The 22,841-nt window shown below is 40.7% G+C and overlaps 1 protein-coding gene across 1 annotated transcript in view; it reads left to right on the top strand.

Moving 5' to 3' along the window:
- Positions 1-22,092, top strand: part of calcr (calcitonin receptor) — a 49,658-nt gene extending 27,566 nt beyond the window's left edge. Inside the window, exons 2-16 of the mRNA XM_030064568.1 lie at positions 63-128; positions 2,897-3,044; positions 3,407-3,514; positions 5,721-5,824; positions 6,123-6,291; positions 6,502-6,612; positions 6,915-7,027; positions 7,941-8,032; positions 10,833-10,959; positions 13,702-13,855; positions 15,115-15,175; positions 15,363-15,429; positions 15,711-15,929; positions 16,828-16,869; positions 20,797-22,092. Of these exons, the coding sequence (XP_029920428.1) occupies positions 84-128; positions 2,897-3,044; positions 3,407-3,514; positions 5,721-5,824; positions 6,123-6,291; positions 6,502-6,612; positions 6,915-7,027; positions 7,941-8,032; positions 10,833-10,959; positions 13,702-13,855; positions 15,115-15,175; positions 15,363-15,429; positions 15,711-15,929; positions 16,828-16,869; positions 20,797-21,018 (1,782 nt within the window). The 5' untranslated portion in view covers positions 63-83 and the 3' untranslated portion in view covers positions 21,019-22,092. The remainder of the gene's footprint in view (positions 1-62; positions 129-2,896; positions 3,045-3,406; positions 3,515-5,720; positions 5,825-6,122; positions 6,292-6,501; positions 6,613-6,914; positions 7,028-7,940; positions 8,033-10,832; positions 10,960-13,701; positions 13,856-15,114; positions 15,176-15,362; positions 15,430-15,710; positions 15,930-16,827; positions 16,870-20,796) is intronic.
- The last annotated feature ends 749 nt before the right edge of the window (positions 22,093-22,841 follow it).

Genomic DNA, 22,841 nt, shown 5'->3' with positions numbered 1-22,841 from the left:
CAACCTATTTTTTTTTCTGACATTTCATTCCAACCTTATGTCACTCTCTTTTCCCTCCATAGATTTGTCTGGGAGAGGAAGATATGAAGGTGGCAAGCTCCCTCTGGCTCCTGTTTTCACTCACGGTGGTAAGCTCATATTTTGAATTTAAAGAATGCTGCAAAGTAAACTTTTCCAAGGCTTTGTTTCTCAGTTATACACCAAGTATAATGTACACATTTGATATTAGATTCACAGTAAATGGACATGCTAATTGGTTTTGGTCTGATGGTTCTCTATACTCAGCAAAAATCTAAAAGATTAATCTGATATAGTTCAGTAACCCTTTATAACTAATTGGTTCAGTTTGTTAATTACAAACTTGGATGACCCAAAAGAGAGGATCTGCCATCCATGACTGCTCGTGTGTGTGCGTGCGCGCGCGTGTGTGTGTGTGTGTGTGAGTGTGTGTGTGAGTGTGTGTGTGTGTGTGTGTGTGTGAGCTCTTACTGTATATGCTCTATTTCATTTAAGATCAGTCACTTTATGGGAAAAACCAATCACTGATGCACTGTTTCAGTGTTTCATTTTGCATGAAACAGTGCCACAACATGCCATGAAACAGCTCTTACAGTGTGATGTACAGGCTGGATGTCTTAAGTAGAGCAGTCGTATTTGTTTATCCTCCAGAGCAGAGGCTCTCTTCTGGTCCAGCCTCAGGCCACGTTTGTCCTCAGTCATTAAATCATCATCCACACAAAGGCCAACTTAAGAGCCGTTCAGTTTCACTTTGCAAAATGGAAAGTACAGCAGCCCGATCAACAATGCTTTCATGAACTGTTAAAACACAATATACACAAGAAAGTCTAATAAGGGCTTTAAACTCAATAAAAAGCTGTTCTCACAACTAGAAATTAATTGAGGCCTCCAAAACTCTGCAAGCCTGCAGCAATAGCAGAATAATAAAGTATGGGCTGTTTTGTTTTTATATTTTATTTGGTCAAATGAGTAAAGAAAGAAAACAATTTCTTGAGCCAGCTTTGGCGTATTGTGTCGGACCTATGTCTGTACTAATGTTGTCCCTGGTTAGGCCTTTGTGTTTTTTTTTTTATTTATTTACATTTATTTACAAGTTTTTTAAACTAATTAAAGGACTAATGTGATATCTCAGGTGTCATTTGTGTTATTTTAACAAAATGTTGATGGATGATGCATTTTGGCTCCATGTTCTGGAGTATGAAAACATTTTACATATCGTTCTGATAAAGCTGCTAAAATTAAAGGTTAGTGTCAAAGTTGGAAAAGCCATAATTGCTGCACCACCAATCCACTTTTAAGGATAATTTGAGGGATGATGCATGTTGACGCAGAGTTCTGCATCTTTTATGGGGGATGACATATTTATTTATGCTATATTAATGAGGTTTTTTTTTTTTTTTTTTTTTTTTTAGATTTTATTTCACTAAGATCAGGATGTTTCATGACACACTGTCAGTGATGAAAAACATTTTGTGCTCTGTTCTGCTGAATGTGAAATGGAAGTTGGCTATTTCAGTCTCCTTTGCTGCGCAGCATCAAGTTTGACATGACGTGCTGGCGTGTGTGTGTTTTTTCGTTTTTCCGTCCTTTCCAAATGTTTTATGTCTGCTGTATCTATGATGTTCTGCTTTATGTTTCTGCACTTTGTCTTTTGAGCGCCAAAGTGGTCTTGTCATCCAGATTCAGAAAGATAAATGGATTGTAAGTAGGTGAGGAGATGACTTTGCTTGGAGGATTTTGAAGAGAAAGAGGACAAGATGTTATTATTATTATTTTGATTGATTTATTTATTTATTTGCTGTGTTTTTTTTTTTTTTTCTCGGTCAGTTCATCTGTTGATATTCGTGGTGGCCTGGTGGTCGTATGTATGACGTCATTTACTTCAATGTTTGGAGTGACATCATATGTACGGCTGCTAAACTGCTACATGGGACATCAGCTCTCTGGCAAAAGTCACTGATGAAAATTTCTTTTTTTTTTTTTTTATGATTGTGTGGCCTTTTCCAGGGTCAGATCAGTCAGGTAAGAATGATGTGTTGGTCTGAGGAGAATTCCCTTTCCATCTACAAAGAAAATATGCCTGAATATTACACAGGAAAATATCAGTGTGAGAAGAAAGAGACACAAAGGTAGGAGGCTTCCTTCTGAATCGTGACGAGGGTTATGGAAAATAACTTCCAGACAACGTGTCAAAATTCCTGTCAAATAATGCAGGAAATAGAAGCGCACCATTCTAGCACTTTGAGTGGCTTCGTTTTCAGCCCCAAAAAATTTTTGCCAGATAAGTCACAGCTTTGCAGGCTCTCCACCCTTGAGTGAGAAGCATTATCAGCATCAGCATTTCACAGGGCTGCCCTCATGTTTTTTAATACGGCTCCCAAATGCAAACAGACGAACAGAGATAAGATTCACTTGGAGAAAATCATCCCGTTAAGCTTTTTCGTGGGTTCTCAAGCGCACTAATGAGTTACATAAATCATGAATGGCTGGATTTTCAGATCAGATTGCAATCTTTATCAAATTGGCACTTTGAAACGGCTTCAATAACTGTTAATGTTTAATTTGACGTCAAAACTCATCAGTGTAATCTCTTCCATTTACAGTTCCTTGTGGAGATGTGTACCGTAGCCTGATAAAAATGCTGACATAAATTCAAAGGCAAATATGACAAATTATCCAATTTTATTTTTTATATTAGTGAAAGTGGATGCTTTATCTTAATTAATGATAGTCCTCTACGAGCAATGCAGATGAGGGCAGGAACTGATTATTAAAAACACATATTGAACCAAACTGCACAAGTTCCAAGTCAGTAAAATGCAGGTTTTGTTTCTTCCCCTCCTCAGCTCTAAGACACTGTGTCCTGTTGTCTCCACAGTGCAGGGCGGCGGCAGGCGCTGAGCCCACCGCAGACACATCGCTCAGACCTGGGCAGGGCATAATGGAGAGCCAGGGCCAGGCGCTGAGCCAGCGTCAATACAAATGTCTTGAGCCATCCAGCAGAGACCAGCCACACAACAGAACCGGTGAGCGGCCCAAATCACTTTAAATCACTGGGCAGCCAATGCGATTACCTTTCGGGACCGCGTCACAGTTGTAATGACCTTTGTCACATCCATCATCACGGGGGTCAAACCCTGTTGTCGCTCTTGTTAAAGGTAATTGTAATGTTTCCCCCTGTGCTATAAATCAATTGATCTGCAAAGGCTTTTGACTTGGAAACTGCAGGGTTACAATCTCTTTCACGGCTGTAGACATATGATGCAACTATCTGGTGTTTAAGCTTTTCTACTAAAATGACGGGACAAGCGAAGAGACAGGAAGACACAGTGATTATCATGCAGCCAGTGTGCATATTTCTTAATTACACAGACTTTCCTTCCTCCAGGTGTGTACTGTAGTCGTATGTGGGACGGCCTGTTGTGTTGGGAGGAAACACCTGTTGGGACATATTTAACCCAGAGCTGTCCAGATTACCCCGGACAGGACCCCACCGGTATGAAAAGTCTGCACTTCTCTCACCGATGCATGGCAACATTATAGATGAGTCTAGAGAGGCTGAAGTGTGCAAGGCTTTCTGTGTAACTGTTCAGTCGCAGGTGATGAGGTCGATCACGTGACACAATACTCCATCATCCAGCACGGGCCTCGAGGGAGATGGGAGGGTTTTATAACACGAAATATTGATGTTACCAGGCTATTGTAATCAGGAGAATGGCTGTTCATTGTTAGGTGCTTCTCTGAGGTTTGTAATGTAAGACCTGTGTATACTATAACATCTGTCTGTAAAATAATTACAAAAAAGGTTATGCAATCACCTAACATAGGGAGCACACAAATAATAAAAATGATAATAACAATAATATCAAATAGTATAATAACATGCTGGATGTATAATGTAATTATGTTTTTTGTATCGCCATAAGTTGACATATTTCATGTTGAATAGCAGCATCATGACCAGCTGTCAGTATGTGATTCTTCTATTTGAAGGATTTTCCTCCACAATGATAAAATGACTAAATGTGAGGATCCAGGACTGAGATCATAACAAAGTATTTTCAGATGAAGTAATTATTTACCAGACTAATCTCCAAAAATGGCCACTAACCTTGCAAAAGTAATAGCTAACACACTGTATAACATAACAAAATTAAGTGCCAAAAGACATTTCTGTTAAAATGTCCAACTGTGAAATTATTTTTCCTAATGTTTAGTTTATCTTTACTGCTAGCGGTCATCGCTGTGGTGTTTTTGCTCTGCTCTTCCCACCAGTTGCTTGCCAGTCAACCAGTGTGACCACTATTGTGCTGTCTTGGATTTTTTTTTGGGTGGATAAAAAATGAGTTTCTGTAGGTGGCTTTCTTATCTCTGTCTGTTCAGCTGTGGTGGTTATCGCTGATCATGCTAACCACCCAGCTCTTCTTCTGTTTACATAGCACTGCTGCTGTTGCTGGAAACATTAAATGCATCACTTCCTGTGTGCCAGGGGATTTTTCCTGGGAGAGAGTTACCAGACATGCTTAGACCAACAAATGTAAAAGCTTTCGTGAGGTGGATTTTCGTTATCGGCAGGAGACAGTAACGGAAGGGACATTTGTTAATATGAAAATGTCACCGATTATTACCCTTATTACCCACTTAAATTTTGGATTACATTATGTGAAGTTATCAGAACTTGTGCACTTTTACATTATGACTAATGCTACAATGCGTGACAAAGCCTAATTCAAGAGATGAAAGGTGATGTCAGCTCCGATTTGGGAAAATGCAACATGATGGAGAGGGAAAGGGTAAAGGAGAGGAAGACACAGGAGAATGAGAAGCACAGACGGAAAATGAATAGCAAAGAGAGGAGGATAGAGATTACAAGCAAGAGAGGGAAGCTGGAGGTAAAAAGGCAAAGAGAGAGATGGATGAGGAGCGAGAATATGGATGAGAAGAGCAAGAAGGTGTTTCTATACAGGGAGGCTCATAAAGGATTTTCCCAAAATGCCTGTGATGTTAAGAGTTCCCTGTGGCACCATTTGTGAAAGTCGATACTGCTGATATCAGGCTCTGGGGGAGACGTACAGTTGAATGTGGCGGCAGGACAGTTGATGAGCTGTCAGAGGAAGCGAGGCAGCTGGGCTACCGCGGTCGCTCTCAGGAACGACGTGATCTCACTCCTCGCCCGGTCATGGATCACCGCTTGGTCTTAAACCCAGCATCTGAGCCTGAAGCCAGAAAAAAATTCTCCAAATGGGGAATTTTCTGTTTGACATAACATTTGGCCATGTCCGCCAGGTTAAATTAATCACAAAAGTGCGGTAATGCCAAGATTCAGGGCATGATTTATGTGTTGTGAATAGTACCAACATGCTACTGGAGGAAAAAACACAAGAAGCATCCAAGCAACGTAGTGGCTCACTGTACTGGAAAAGCTCAAACAACAATAAAAGTATTTGTTTAGCTATTTTGTTTATCACTCATTCAACAAGTCAGTCTGTGTATCGGTAATTTGATATCAGAATTGAATCTAATTCTATTAATATGGGCTATGTGCTCCAAAGCACCGTGCAGATATTCAGCACACAGCAGCCATCACATCCAGCATTCATTATCTCAGCGATGGATTCTGCTGATGTCAAGCCGCCGTTAGTCAGCACCCGAAATCACATCAACAGCAATTACCTTGGACATTTTTTTTTTTTTTTTTACAGGAAAAGTGACAAAATACTGTGACGAATGGGGTAATTGGGTCCAGAGTCCCTCCATTAATAAGACTAGGTCCGGCTGTCTACCGGCTCCAAAGGACAAATTAAAGGTAATTGGAGAATGAACTGTTTTCCTGTGACTAATGGAAGCACAAGACGAAGGATTAAACAGACGCTCAATCCTGACCAACAGTTTTTTAGTACTGGATCTTTCTGGCATTTTTTAAAGTACTATAGATTTCAGAACCATGCAGCGATGCCAAATAACATCATTATCAAATCTTGGTGTTGCTTCTTTGTTTTCTGTTGTTCTGCATCCTTATGGTTTGTGTGCATGCCTGTCTGGGTGCATTTGTAACTAACTGTGATTTCCCTTAAAAAAAAAAAAAAAAAAAAAATACACTAAAGGCGGCAGCCACCCAGCTTTTAGGGGACCCTGCAGTGGAGCCCACCATTGAGGCCAGAGTCAGTCCCATGGTCAGCCCACAGGAAGAAGAAATCATCAGGAAGAAAATCCTTGACGGCCAGTACAAGTGTTTTGAGAAAATGAATCGAGATCCTCCTTATAACAAGTCAGGTAGTGACAGCAACCATTGAGGCCATCATTTTCCGCCTCCGTGCTCAGTAATTAGATGTTAGAAGCGGCCCATTTTCTCTTTATTTCTATGCTGTTACTCCACTGAGAACATTTGCCTCAAGACGCTTTTATATCACTGAGAGTGTGCACGGTGGGGAGACTAACAGGTGTATCACTTCTCGTGTTTTTGTGGCCTTGTTGGTGCTACAGGGCTGTTCTGCAGCCGTAACTGGGATGGCTGGCTCTGCTGGGACGACACTCCGGCGGGAACCTACACGTCCCAGAACTGCCCCAATTACTTTGTCGACTTCGATTCCACAGGTGAGCGGCGAGACTCAAGAGCCGCCGCTCTCAGAGTCCGCTGGTGCCTTAACCTCTCATGATAAATTCACTCCTGATCGTCCGCTGACTGTATTTAAACAGGCTGTGGTGTAAAATATTCATAGCTGTGTAGATGAATAATTCATTAAGCCTAATGGGGCCACAGTTTAATCGTTCAGATTAAGTGGAAATTGTTTGAAAATTTATATCTATCTATATCTATATCTTTGTGTGTGTGTGTGTGTGTGTGTGTGTGTGTGTGTGTGTGTGTGTTTATTGCTTGATTGGTTGTTTAATTTCAGAAAAGGCAACTAAGTATTGTGGGGAGAACGGGCAGTGGTTTCGCCATCCAGACTCCAACAGGACTTGGTCCAACTACACACTCTGCAATGCAAACACCAAGGAGAAGTTAAAGGTAATGTAAAATGGATGAGGGAGCTATTCGTCACAGACATAACCGTAAAGATGAAGAGTGCAGGTGCTTGGCAAATATGTCAGCTTGCCAGTAGGAGTAAGATGTGAGAACAATGTGAATCGGCATTTGTAATTTAGCTGAGCATAAATATCAGCGAGAATCGTTATTCATGTGCATTCCTGTTGTCAGAGTATATGCCCTAATCCCTCCTGCAGAAAACCACTGAAATGTTAAGTGATGGAAGGTGCATCAAATGCAAAGCGTGAGGTCGTCCCTCATCTGAATCACATCAAAGATGAAAGGGAGAGTTAACATCATGTTATAGTCGAGCAGTTTTGCTGCACATCCGTTTTACTCTGGTATATGTTAAATATATAATATTTGTCTGCAAGGTTGGAAAGTTTGGTGTTCATCTGTTCCACGCTACTAGTTATTACTTTTTTAGAATACTAATTAGTGATAAAATTGAGTAATAAAAACCACTGGCATAATTAACCTCAAAAATCATTACTTTCAGCTACTTTTGGATTACTTATGCTTCCTTTATGATTACAGCTGTAGTTTAATAATCATTATCAGCTTCTACAAAAGTAACTTCATTTAAGATGCATAATTTTAAGTTACTGTCAAATAGTGCTGGGTGATATGTTGATATTATATCGATTTTGGATATCATCATATTGTGATCTGACCTCTACCTGCTTGGTCAACATATCCATTTTACTAAAGATTGTCCAGCAAAAATCTCATGTGTTTAAATGTCTTATAAAAAAAACAAAAACAAAAAAAAAACAAAACACCAATAGGCATCCCTATAGTATTGTCACAATATCAGTACAGAGGTATTTGTTCAATTATATCTTGATGCATATCGCCCAACCCTAAGCAACTCTACGCTTTCTGTGTATTGCAGTCGGCGTACATCCTCTATTACATGGCAATAGTGGGTCATGCTTTGTCCATCGCCTCCCTGCTCGTCTCTCTGGCCATCTTCTTTTACTTCAGGTAACAAATGCAACGTGCGACTGCTGCACTCCATATGAAACAGTGTCAGTGTTGAAGAGTGTTGTGGTGATTGCTAGTTTGAATGGCATACATCCACAGCAGTGATCATGATCATCTGCCTGTAATCACAATCATTATAATGAACATTATAATGGAGGTGAATGGTTATGATGATGGTGCTGTGCTATTTAAGGGGGAATGGGCTATGTGATGGCAATGGCTGATAGAGTATAATTTGTTGTACTGCAGGGATATTATTTATCAAAACTACATAGAATAGTAGTCATACAGTCATACAGTAGACATGGGCTTTCACTGTACTCACATTGCTCTAAATGGCAGGTCTCTAAATGAATGGCCGCTTGAGGTGTGTCTTCAATGTTTCTCTCATTCATTTCACTTAATTTCCCCATGCATTCCATATACAGTAATTAGAAAATTGGCACTATCTCCACAAGTAATGCTTTTATAAATTAATGCAAGCAGTTGACCGCAAAATATTTCCGCTGTCTCACTGAAAGTAATTTATGTACAACTTCATCACCACTGAATGCTTTACTCCCTTTGATATGTTCCCTTAATTTCATGCCAACTTGGTCCGCATTAATTTCATGGATATTTAGGATTCAAAACTGGGGAACCGTGAAGTCCAACGTATGGCGGGACGGGCTGGTGCTCTGCTCTTATTGGAAACGTGTGCACCTGGGTGCATTGCTCATTACGCTCGCTCATCCCAATGTACTACTTAATCCTAGAGGGAAAAAATGCACAATTAATTAAGATACTGCTGCTGAATTACAATTAGATAAGGGTTCAAAATATCAAAGCGCATAAGGGGAAGGGAGATGAAATGTTTAGTTAATGTCTATGAAATTTAGTGCATCACGACGCTCAATAAATGCTCTTACATAAAGAGAAAAAATTATACAAAAGTTTATGCTTTCCTGGAGCTTTATCTTATGTTTATCTCCTGGAAGCATGGAGGTAACTTGATAACCATTATTTTTAATGGCACAAAAATTTTACAGTTTCACTCAGCCCATTATCTTTGGAGAAACTTACTGGAGATGTTGCCTCAGGGAGAAAAATCTAACTTTATGTACCGTAACAGTATTTGGGAGAGTTGCTTTTTGGCCTGGTAGGCAGTTGTGAAACTGGACTTGTTGGATGAGCAGTGAGGGTGTTGACCTCCTAAAAGCAGCTGTTGCCCAGAGCAGATCTTGTATCGCACCCACAGTTTGCTGCAAAGCTTTATGCCCACTCATAAATCTACCTGTGACATTTAGTGCAGGTGCATTATCGTACATCCCAGAGCTGCTGAGCCTCTCGACAAGAGTGAAACGCTCGATTCGGCTACGCAGGCATTCACCAGGATATTCATTCATTGCACCCTAACATCAAAAAGCCCTTGCAAATTAAGATATCAGTAAAATAACAAGGTCAAGATTTCAAAAGAGCACAGCCTTTTTTCTTTACAATAAATTTTACTGCATTTATAACCCAATCCCTTAAAAGTTTAAGTCCTAATGTTGTTTTATAAGATCCAGATGTGAAGTTTACCGTGGTATTTGAGGGTGCACAGCTATTCTAATATTTACAACTCTACATCAACACTGTCAGGATTCCCAGATACAAATACTCCAGCTTGCTGTGGAAAAACGAGACGTCTAAAAAATACCTCCTATCTCAGGAGATTAGGACCTGTCACAGTCCTTTCAACATAACGCTGCCATAAGGACGCCGCCGGTGTTTTGACATCCCCTATAAGATAAAGGCGTTGTGTATATAAGCATTCAGCAGCCATTGCATGTCTTTTCATGTCAGGAGCTGAAAAGAGCCTGCTGCTGTTTTTGTTGTTTTTCTTTTTTCTTTTTCCTGGAAGTAACCATGGCGTCTGAATGGGCTGATGAAAATGTGCAGTTGTATATGTTGTTTCACCCGGCTGGCTCCTGGAAATTTGGTGTTGTTCCTGTTTTTTTTTTTTTTTTCATGGGTCTCATGGGTTTTTATGACTCAACACAATCCTAAGATAAAACTGGCCATGAGTAGTAGAACCGTAACGATATCACTTCTCAAAGTACAGAGGACACGTTTGTATAAAATTTGCAGGCTGCATGTGCAACGTAGCTTCAAACAGCTGCTTTAAATACTTTGAGTTATGTTTTTGTCGCCGGCTGTTGGAGTGCACGCTGCCATGAAATGAAAACATGATTTAAACATCACAAGAAGGATGTTGCCGGATATAAATGACATGCAATTATTTTGATTATCACACTTGCTTTCCCTTATTTTCAAGCGATTAATTATTCAGGTCATTCTCACTGACCAGCTAAGTGTAATGACGAGGCACCCTCAGGAGCGCATTATGCATTATTTGACAGCGTTTCTCAGCTGCATTTACATGCAACCAAGGCAGTCAACGCCAGCTTTGATAACAACCACAGAAACGTGCCTGAAATGAAAGCTCCTATAATTGTTCTTTGTTTGAAATCAGACGGCCTCCAGCAGCATCTGATAACCTCATTAAACTATTAGGAGCCAGAGAGTCTTTCCTGTCTCCTGGGGTCTTTTTTTTTCATCCTGTTTACTGCAGCAGTGGCAGAAAGGCCTCGTTTCTCTGGTGATATATTTTTAAACAGGACCAAATGCTGAATTTAATCTGTTTTTAAAATTCTTATCAAACATAATCTAAACATTCTGTGCTGACTGAGTTACCTAACAGTGACTCATCAGTCTTGTTAAAGTATTTTTCACATGTCAGTGTATTACAGTATATGTGACGACACCTTTCCCCGCACAGGAGCCTGAGCTGCCAAAGGATCACACTGCACAAGAACCTCTTCTGTTCCTACGTGCTCAACTCTGCCCTCACCCTCATCTCCCTAATCGCTGTGGTCAGCAACCCCGAGGTGGTTGGCCGAAACCCGGTGAGTTCGGCCTCTGACGAATGTTTTCTTCAGCGACGGCACATGTGTTACTGTCCATCTTGTAGAACTGCTTGTGCAAAAAACATGCCCACTTGTTTATGAGAAAAATGTCATTTAGTAGTATATTATATGATGGGGGCTGAGCGGGTCTAGTGTTACTTCTTAAAATGAGACACTAATGCGGTCATAATCACTGATCTAAGTAAAAAATGTGGGTAAGATACTGTACTGTGCATGCAAATATTTATTTTTCACGTCTTTGATATGCAAGCCGAGAGTACACCAGCGCACTTCATTATAATGAAGGTGCTCTATATTTGAAATACTTAAAAGCTTGAAGAACGGGCCTCCATTTTAAATAGCTACTACGTTGCGTATTCCCTGCTCGTGCCATATCTTGACAGTGTTATACTATCGGCAGACATTGCCCAGAGCTGTTGCTCTCTTAGCTCTTCCAGATTCTCCCATCAGAGGTTTGGAGCCACACTGAATTTCGAGTGCAAATTCTTTTAAATCTGAGGTCTGTTAGGGTGAAGATGATAAATCTGTCTCCAAGGAATGCCTTGCTATCAGGAGTGAACATAAATTCACGTGTTACTTTTCAAGAAACACTCGTGTTTTCTTCTTTTCTTTTTTTTTTTGATCCTTTAAGGAAATCAAAATAATGACCATAGCCATGGGCTTTGGCTGTTACAGTAACTTACTGTTCAGTAGTTTTTGCAGAATTGTCTCATTTTGTCATTTTATGTAGACTGGAACACAGGAAAGTAGAACTGATAGTTAGGGATAAAATTAGTCAATCACAGTATTTCCTGAAAATAAGAAACCCTCCTCCCTCCAAAATGAGAAAATGTGAAAATTACAAAAAAAAAAAAAAAACAACCAGAGATGGTCAAAGTGACACAGAGAAACAACAAATTGTATTGCAAAATCTGGCTTGCAGCGCTTGCAATCCCATGAGCCTGAGCTTGCTTTCCCTTGGAGGGAGGGTTCTTTGGCCAGACAAAGTACAAGAAATGTCCTGGAGACAGTGGAGACTCCAGCTGGGTCTGGGTTTGATTCCCAATCGTGCTGCCGCTGCTTTTCATACAGTCGCATTCCCCAAATCTGTCTGGCATATCCCCACTGCACTGTTTATTCAGATCCCCCGTCCAGACGTAGCCAAGAAGCAAGCCGGAATGACAGCCCTCAGCATCAAGAATATATATATTCTTGCGTGGTGGCTGCCTTTCAAGTCTTTCCTCGCCATCTGTCAGACGGCTTGTTTTGAATCTGTTACTTTGAGATGCAGGCCTGTCTGGTTGTGCTAACACATTGCTACGCTACGCGAAAATAAAAATTGGTCACTGTGGTCCTGCTTTTGAAGAAGAGTGAGGAAAGAAAAATGCAGCCATGGTCGGTTGGGTTTCACATGTGTCTTTGGAGGAACATTTTGAAATCGCCTTGCCAGAGTCAGACTTATGGGCTTGTATTCTGTGTTGGTGATTTAAGGATGGTGGATTTTGGTGGAGATTTGCTCTCGCAGAGAAAACAAGCTCGCTCTCATTCTCACTGGTGTGATGATAGGGAGACCGGTCTGGCCTGCCAGCAGTGTGGGGGAGTGAGTCCCCAGAGCTTAGGTCCAACCAAGGAGGAGGCTGAAGACACGAAAAACATCTATACATGCCATCGCAGTTTGATTTGTACGTCAGAAAACATTGTAGGTGGCATAGTCTCAGTTATCTGGGGTTAAATCACAGGCATCTGAATGAATGTTTAGCATAATAAAATGTGGAACAAGGTAGATTTGGGCTCCAGAAAGAGAAAGTGAACTCTCTACGTTGCATATCAATGTCTCTGCCTGGACTGCATGTCTGTTTCAGAAGACATTCCTGGCAAAAAAGGGAAAGATGGAGGCAGAGCAGAAAAGGACATATGGCTAAAAGTTTAGAAGTGAATGACTGACATGTCTTTTTAGCTGTGTAAGAAGACCTCTGGGACGTTCGACTAGCAGCTAATAGCAATGCCAGTATCTTTGAATGATATCTGCACACATGCTCTTTGATGCAGGGCTGAGGCCCAGAAAAATCAACGCAAAAGCACCACACCGCCACAGCGAATCAAAACAGTTTCCCTTGTAAGTTCTCAATACATTTGTTGCACTGAAGCCAATCAATGAATTACTTTTATCAGTACAGGATGAAGCATGTCACAAAGCAATAAAGAGTAGCTGAATCTCCACAGTGATGTACATTCCTGCAATTTTTCAGCAAATACATCTTTACTACCAGACTGTTTAGATTACACTGAAGTCAAACCAACATGATAATACACCACAAGCCCCTCCCTGTCGTTCCACACATGGAAATAATGACTCATTCAAAGGAGCAGATCCATAATGAAGCCAACTGTCATGGTATATTACTGTACTGGATGTATAAATAGATTTTTTTGCTTTTTTTAATTGCCAAGTGAGACAAACACATGTGAAGGGCACAGCATATACAAAGACAAGCCTTTTTGTTTTGCTTATTAGACCGAGATTTAATTAATCTCCAGTGGGGGTAAATAAATAAACATCCATCTCCCTGGGAAGGACAGTACTGGCCAATGATGCTCTGCCATGACTGGAGAAACATACTCTGTGTTTCTGCAAAACAGCTTTTGTTTTTGTTTTATTCTTTTTGTGTCTCCAGCTGAGCTCAGGAGTGTTAAAATTGATGTGATAGCTAATGTTATGTACGGCTTCTCAACTCTCTACAGGTTGGCTGCAAGGTCTTGCACTTCTTCCACATGTACATGCTGGGCTGCAACTATTTCTGGATGCTCTGTGAAGGCATCTACCTGCACACGCTCATCGTGGTGGCTGTGTTTGCTGAGGAGCAGCACCTGCACTGGTACTACCTCCTGGGCTGGGGTGAGTCACTCTGCCACGCCTGAAGGAGCATCACATTTGATCAAAGCACTTTGTCATGTATCATCTCTGTTTGTGTCTGGTGACTGCGTAAAAACCAGGCTCTCGAGCGCCTTGTAAACAGCCTTGAGTGAATGGCTCTGGTCACAGATGTCCCCAGCTATAAATGTTTGCCCAGATGCTTCTGGTTTCAAAATACATGTTGTATTATCTAGTTGCCTACGACTGAAAATGTTGAGGCATGTTAAAGATCCCATATGGGGAAAATGTGCCAGGGTCACATGAAGCTTTATGAGATTATAGATCACTAGAGAGACTGTGCAACCTAACCTTGAACCTCCACCATCATGACTTGTTCATTTTTCATCATATTTCCACTCACTCTGCTCAGTGATCTCAGCAAGGACAACTCAAGAAAAAAAAAAAAAAAAAAAAAAAAAAAAAAACCGTCAAAAAGCATATTGGCTGGCTGACAGGATGGGACACAATCTAGCAGCCATGATTTACCCGTAAACATCTGATCATCATGTGTCAATCTGGACATGCTGATGGCTTGGTTGGTCGTCCCGTTGCTTTGCGTCCTGTTTTTAACCTTGTCCAAAGCAGGGATGATGGCAGCGGAGTGTCCGATAAATGAACAGTGTACCTGAATGGACGACTGTTCATTAAAACTGTAAGGATGACCTTGAAGTGTGCGTCTATCATGTGCGCTCTGTGTGGATGGAGGACAGCCAGTCAGTCAGTGAGGTCCATCTGGGGCCGGTATGCCGCGGGGCCTCATTGCTGTCTGAAAATGGACCATGTACGAATTTTGTTTATGCCCGGGCTAAATTTAAAAAGCTACTATAAACCCGGCCTCTGTTGCATTGTTTATTGACAGGATTTTAAATGAGGCCGGATTATCCAAGGAAATTGCCCATGTGGTTGTGGAAAAATAGAACGACGATGGGGAATCTTGTGGGAATGACAATGGATAACCCAGTTTGACAAAGTTGCAGCTTTTGGCTTTTCAAGAATGTACCTTTATCCTGTATACAAAAAATGTTTATTCTCTTAATTGCAATGTTATATTTTCATGGCACAACTTGCTTAAGCAGTAGTGTATATATATATATATATATATATATATATATATATATAGAACTATGGCCAGCATGACTGGTGAGCAAGCAACAAGGGTTTTACTCCAGCATGGTCAACAAATGGATTTTAGTAAATTTACTCAAGACCTCATATGGCTGCCATCTTTTTTTTTGTCCAAGGATTTCCCTTAGTGCCGGCGTCCATCCACGCCGTGGCAAGGAAGAGGTATTTTGATGACAAGTGAGTAATGTTCCAAAAAGTCCTGTAAATAAACAGTAAGTGTTTATACACATGCTTGTCTGTGTGTGACAGAGAGGGAGAGTGTGCTGATCCGTGTGTATGCGTGCGTGCTTGTGTATGCAAGAGTGTGTGTGTGCAGGTTTTGGGCAGTTAGACGGTACTGACTGATATGTTTTTCTTTCTGCAGCTGTTGGATGAGTGTGGAAACCCATCTGCTCTACGTGGTCCATGGCCCCATAATGGCAGCGCTTCTTGTAAGTCTGTTAACTTCACAGATTTTTAAAGTTCACCTCTGAAGCTAATTCTGCATATTCCACTGTTCAAGGTCTTGTAATGGAAATAAATGACTCATCACCAAAATGCGCACATTTCATGCATTTTGATGAGCAGCAAAGGTGACTTCAACTTTTTGCTATTCAGAGACAGAAAATCTAATAATTTGTCGTCATTTTTATAAGAAGTTCATTAATATTTTTTCTCACAGGTCATCAGAACAGGGTTGCTTGTACATGATCTCTTATTGTGTTTTCCTCAGGTCAACCTGTTCTTCTTGCTGAATATTGTAAGAGTGTTGGTGACCAAGTTGAGAGACACACACCGGGCAGAGTCCAACATGTACATGAAGGCAGTGAGAGCCACCCTGATCCTCGTGCCGCTGCTGGGAATTCAGTTCGTCATCTTTCCCTGGAGGCCGGAGAACCGGCTGGCTGGGGAGGTCTACGACTACATCATGCACATACTCATGCACTACCAGGTAGCAACATTATCCAACTATCAAGAAGACACTGTTTTAACCACCAGGAGGGCATTTTATTTAACTGTTAGGTAGGACCATTCTTACACTACCAGGTAGGCCCATTATTTAGCCACCAGGTAGGAAATTTAACTACTAGATAAGCACCTTATTTAAAGTCTAGCTTTGCATAATACTTCATTTAAGCCCTAACTTGGCACATAATTTAACTACCAAGTAGAGACAGCATTTAACAGCCAAGTAATATATTTATTTAACTACCAGGTAGGCATGTTATTCAGCTACCAGGTAAGCATTTTGGTATGTTTGTATCCACTCACACACATATGCGTCTACTCAAAAACAGTGAGGAAATATGAGGTTCCAAACCAACCATTCAAACTCATACAATAAAGAGACTGGAAGCCACTGTAGGTGTGACAAATTGAATTTAATTGTGTTACTAAGCACAATTATGGTGCATGAAAAGCAAATACAGAACGCAAAAGGCTGACAAATACATGCAGCTAGAAGTGATGTGTTTCAGGCCCATTTGGAGCACACTGCTCGTCTTCAGGCAGGCACTTACTGCAGTGCCTGCTTTAATATTGCGAATAAGCATGCACTTATTAGCAGAATCAAATTCAATTTGCGATGCCTACAGTGGCTTCCCGTTTGTTTATTGAGGGATTCCATTGTTCCATCAGATAGGTACTCTCCTTATGTGTCCAGTAAGCTCTTTGTTTAATTAGTGAATAGTCACTCTATCTCACTAACAGAAAGGTGTTCTCATATTAAAAACACAGCACAGTTATTGTTCAGGGGAGAAATATAAATACAAATTGAAGTTTGATACTTTTTCTGAGCAAAGCACAGATGCTAATAGCAGTGCACCTGTTTGTTCTGCTTGTTTTTCAAGGGTTTACTGGTGGCAACAATATTCTGCTTTTTCAATGGGGAGGTAAGCACCATTTTCACTTTCATACCAATAAGATAGTTTTCTGCGATGAGTTCAATGCAATAATAACAAATGGCTCTCCAACAGAGTATTGGTGCCAGATAATTCAATGTAAAGTATGGCTTACTGTAGCCTGAAAGCATTCCATTTTAGTGCCATGTGCACAAATGAACACTTGATTTTTGATAGACCACTTGCCCTTCTGTAAAGGCCAAACTGCACACAGCACTGTGGGAGCTGTCCAGTCATGGAACAATAAAATAGCTCATTGCTCAGGGTATTATGCATGAAACACCAGACTCCACCAGGCAAGACATTTTCACATATTGTTTCCAGGTCAGTACTTGGATGTCTTTGTCTGTGCCTGATGGCATGTCAAGAGTGAGTCATGAGTGTTGCCAATTTGTTCAAAATACACTCCTCTCAAAACTGCAGCTTTATTATTATTATTATTATTATTATTACTTTATACATTTTGTAGTAGTAATAACAGAGTTGACTACCATACATCATTCATGTGACAAAGTTGCAACAGGTTGTGAAGCACTATGTAGCTTGCATCCTCTTGAGACCAGATGCCGATGATGTAGCGGCAAAAGCTGACGGGTCACGTCAGGTGAAGAGAAAGACACGGTTTATAAATGACTTGTAGATTTCCAGGTCCAGCTGGAAATTCATTCTTCTTTCAAGTTCTCCTGTCAGCCTTTCAGAGCCTGTCTGCAGCTGTTTGACGGTGAGCATCGAAGCACTCGACTTGATTCAGCCAGACAAATGAGATTGATTTTCATTTAAGCATGATTCGGAGGTTGCTGGTGCTGAGGAGGCCTTTGGGCTCAGCAGACTAATTACGTGACGAAAACAGAACTCTTCAAATCAAATGCCCCATAATATGTGCTGTAAGATTGAGTTTTGACTTGGTTGTTGTATTGCGTGTCAGTCAGAGAAATTCGCGGAGATGAGTCAAGAAGACATTTTCATTGCACCTTTGCAGCCATTTAGAGTCGGAGTTTACTGTAGGTTTAAGGTTACAAATATACTTTGGAAATTGCTACAATCGCTGCTGCAGCTATTTCAGTGTTGTACTTTTGTTGAGAAGAGTTGGGCAGCATATTATGCCTTTTTGGAGTTGAAATATCTGCAAAAAATGCTCTCCAGCTACTGAAGTGAATTATTTTTTAGCCATAGAGTAAATTAAGCTGTTGTGAGATATCTTTTTTGCATGAGAAGAAGATAAAACAAAGATCTGTAAAGTCAGAGAGGAACCCATTTAAATACCCAGCATGAGGTATCTGGTGCAGAGGAAAGCATGACAGCCTTGAGTCATGTTTTATACATTGGAATTATTTCTCTGCCTGGAAAGTGGGTCAATTATTAGCTTATATATGAGCAGCCAGAACTCATCAGCATCACCAAAAGTGCCATAAACAATTTGTACATGTCCAAAGGACAAATCCAGTTGCAGGGCAATAAAGGGTGCATTGACACACACTAATTGTTTTGAGGCAATGAGAGTGTTTGTTTGCCACCCCGCCCCCCCTGCATAATGACTGTCTCTGTCCCCTTAATCAGGACATGGGTTTCTGGGGCTGGGTTCATTTCTGTTTTTGATTTGAAGGCCAAACTGCACAGACCTGCCTTGTTTCTTCAATGGCTCCATTGTCAAGCGTGGCCGGTCAGACGAAAAGCTTTCATGCTGCATTTGCAACATCAAGCAAGGCCATACATCTAAACTGAGGCTGCAGACCTTTGTCTTATCACAACAATTAGTGTCATAACTTGTGCCATTAGATCAGTGTTTTGCATTGTGTCCTCACCTACCTTCAGTAATTACACTGACATTATAGAGGGATAAGAAGAATGCAGTAATTATTACCGCACTGCTGGAGAATTGTATCACAAATTCTACCTTACTTTTTACCCAAAACAAAATGATAGATGAATATCTAACTAACTAGATAAATAAATTATCTTTCTATTTCCTCTAACATTCCCCACTAGAGAGTGCAATAGATTTTGATCATCTAAGAAAATCGATAATGATGTCTTTATTGCCACACAGATGTGTTGGGCAAGACACCCTTCCTCAGTGTGCTATGGCAAACAAACAAAGCAGTTTTCCCACAGGTAAACTCTATTTATAGCCTAATCAGGCCAGTGAGCAACAGCATGACGGCCCAATGGACAATTCATACAGTGCAGACAGGTAATGGTTACATGTGGCCTACATCAACAACAGCCTTCATAAAGAATTGATTGGCATGTCATTATGGTATATACAAGAAACGCCTTCACAGTAAACAAGACAGACGTAACAAGTCACTTATAGCCTGATTAGGATATAAATAGAACCCACCTATGTGAAAATTGCTTTGTTTGTCACAGCACACTGAGGAGGGGCGTCTTGCCTGAAATATCTGTGTGGCAATAAAGAAATCATCATTGGATTGCTGTTCTGGACTCATATTCAGTTTCATATTTTGAGGATTCAGTACCCAGTTGTTAAAATATTTAAGTGTGGGATGAGTTTGTTTTGGACTATTGATGAGCATCTGTAAGAAAAAGCAAACAAGCTGTCAACTGAGTGTATAAATCTATTTACAATTTTTCCAGACTTTCCAGATGAAAAATTCACAATGCTAAATTGTATTGAAATGAGGTGTAGATTTTCAGTGTTACAGTGTAAAAGAGCCATCCACAACCACAGCTGGACTGTTCTAGTGAACTGCATGAGTCAACTCTTATGTTACAGCAGCTTTCCTGGACATAAATGCAGCAAGAAAGGGTGTCAATTTGTTCAGCAAAAATGTACAAGTAAACAACAAGTAAACAAAGTAATCAAAGACAAAAACAAAACCGCTGCAGTAATACAGACAGAAAAGAAAAAACAGTTAACATTAAACTTCACATGTTGACAGGACTTAACAACACGAGTATGAATACGGGATTAAAGCCACAGTTCTGGAAATGCTGAAATCACTGTCAGTGTGTTTTCTGTGTGTAATGATGTGCATCAACAGCCACGCGGTGATGCAACCACATGTAACCTCAGACGCAGTAAACACAGGTGCACATCGCCCCCCAGGCCACTTTGTAGAGCAGTGACATGTGTTTCCTTTGTTTTGTCAGTTTCTTGTAGTCAGTTTTGGTTAAATGCTTGGACTACACACAGTATCACCACCAACACTGTGGTTACGGTAGTAGCTTGATTAAGTCATTTACATAAACTGAGAACTTCCCACAATCAATTCACTTGAGTGAGTGACTTATTTCAATCATCCAAGGAGATTTGTGCCAACTGGAGTGTTTTGCTAACAAAAACTGACTTGATTCCTGACTTTTTATTTATTTCTACAAGTGTTGTTCTTACTTACTTGTCTTGGTAATAAAGCTGAAACAATAAATTAATTGATTGTTCAATTTAGAGAAAATTATTTGACTATAATTTTTATAAGCAATTGCTTGTTTTAGTCATGCATCAAGTAAAAACCAACGATTTTCTAATTATAGGTTCCTGATTTTATTCACAAAACAAAATTAAAAACCATGCAAATGACCAGCTGTTTCAACACCAGCTGTTTGATATCCAGTGCAATTTGTGATTGGTGATGCTGTGTTTTATGTATCATCATGCCAATCTAATTCCAGGTATGCCTGAAAAAAACAAAAAACAAACATTGCAGTTCCTTTGGGAATGAAATCGGGAGATTTTGCAAGTTACGGCTGTGTGTGTGATTTTTTTTTTTCTGTTGGTCAGACTAAGGAAGCAATTAGACGACATCACTTTGGGTGTGAAAGGCATTTTACCTTTTGTGGATGAAATGATTAATTGATTAATCAGAAAGATGATCAACAGATTATCATGATCAACAGTCACAGTTTTCTTTAGTTGTGGCCCTGCTCTCTAACACATATTGTGTGTGTGTCTTCCAGGTGCAGGCGGCTCTGAAAAGGCAGTGGATGCAGTACAAGACCCAGTGGGGCCAGCGGCGGCGGGACCACTGCTCCATGCGCTCCACGTCCTACACAGCCACCTCCATCACCGAGGTACCCACCTTCATGTATCACCATGACTGTAACAGCGAACACTTGAACGGGCGCCACACGGAGGACTCGGAACTGGTGGCACTAAAAACAGGGGAGACGTACGCTTGACCCGCGGGTTGGACGGAGGAAGAGGAGGAAGAGCAGCGGTGGGAGCAGCAGAAGAACCATGAGGAGCAACTGGGATCTATGCCACAGAGACATAGGAAAGAAAACAAATGTGGTTTGCCTGCCGCATCTCCGTGACTCCAACCGCGAGGCTAAGACTGGTCTGCTCAAACCCCGGACTGTGGGAAGACATTTTACGGGTCTGGAAATAAAGAGCTAATTGAGATGGAGGTGGATTAGCTAAGAGGCTGGCGCTTCATTTTATGTCACATTGCTGCTGCTGTGCTGGTTTTGGAGAACTTGTGGCATGAAGCGACAGCTGCGCTTGAAACGTGTCACCTCCTAAGGCTGCTAAACTGCGTGAGCTTGCTCACAGTCGCAGGGGCTTCTGATGGTGGAGACGGAAATAACTGTGACAGCGAGGGTGGTGAATTCTTCTGTTAGGAAGGCAGTGATAATGAATGTGACAATGATGATGATGATGACAGCAGGTATGAATGATATGATGTAGATGAGAGTCATAATTAAGATGATGATAATTGAGAAGGTTGTAATGAAGAACGAGGAATTCTACTTCAGCTAACTTTACTTATACCAAAAGGTACTGCATGTTGGTCACAGGTGCAAAATGGCAATTTGTGTCTGGATTAAACTGAGCACAGATGTGATACCCCGAAGTAAAACGCACATAATCACATGATGCACACACACACACACACACATACACTTACACACACACACGCACATGCACACACAGCACAGGCCCGATCATATGTGCCATAGCAGAGGTCAAAAATCAAAAGGCCCTACAACTGTGTACATAATGTATGTTCACCTTTTCATTTAAAAAGTGTTAACATGTTTTGAAATGGATTTTTTTTCCCCTCTCTGTTTTATTTCTTGCCAACTCCTAAGTACCTGCTGACTGTCTGTCCTGTGACGCTGCACTCCCGACTGCTTTGCTGTTTTTGCAGTTGCTGTATTTGTGCCATCACTGAACATCACAGGGCTGAGAAGCATAAAGTCCAGAAATGCTAAACACACAGAAATATGAATAAAATTATCTATATATTTTGAGGTCGAAAGCCATCAGAGTTTTTTCACTACAGTATGTGTGAGTCGAATATGCCATCAGTTGTGCCAATGAAGCAGTTTTTCCTGCAGTTTTGATGCTGCATAATTTTATTCACACTGATAATGCCGTCAATATATCTTTTTTTTGTTGTTGTTGTTGTTTTATTTTAAAAAAGTGAAATCCTATCCTCATCTGTGTTCATTCAACACAGGAAAGACTGAGCAAGGTAGTAGGCCTCAGTAAGAACAAGATGAGAAGAAGATCACATTCATATACACATATGGTGGTCAGATTCGCCTAAGTTATTTATATGCACATCATTAACCGTTTCTCACATTGTGCACACAGTCAATTCCAACATCAATTTAATTTAATCTCAGTTGTATTTCAATAAAGTTAAATCATAACAGAGGCGATTTCAAGGCACTTTACAGAAACCCAACAGGTTTTGGTTCATCCTGAGAACCAGAACCTCCCCCATGAGCCGGACCCGACTCTGGTTGGGCGGCCATCAGAGGGAAAGAGATAGAGAGAGAGAGCGAGAGAGAGAGAGAGAGAGAGAGAGAGAGATGAGGAAAGAGTGCAATGTAAAACACAGTACAATGCAAGCTTTACACAGAGATTTATAATAATAATAGGATCATACTAAGATCAGTTATTTTGTTGTACACATAAAGACAAATTCACATTCCTCCTCTGTTATTTTAATGTTACTTTGATGTAGTTTTGCCATACGGTGTTGCAGGCTGAG

This window comes from Myripristis murdjan, chromosome 11 (assembly GCF_902150065.1).
Source record: "Myripristis murdjan chromosome 11, fMyrMur1.1, whole genome shotgun sequence".
In the NCBI taxonomy this organism is placed as follows: Eukaryota; Metazoa; Chordata; class Actinopteri; order Holocentriformes; family Holocentridae; genus Myripristis; species Myripristis murdjan.
The sequence above is the reverse complement of the archived record's forward strand: the minus strand, read 5'-3'. Positions and strand labels throughout refer to the sequence as shown.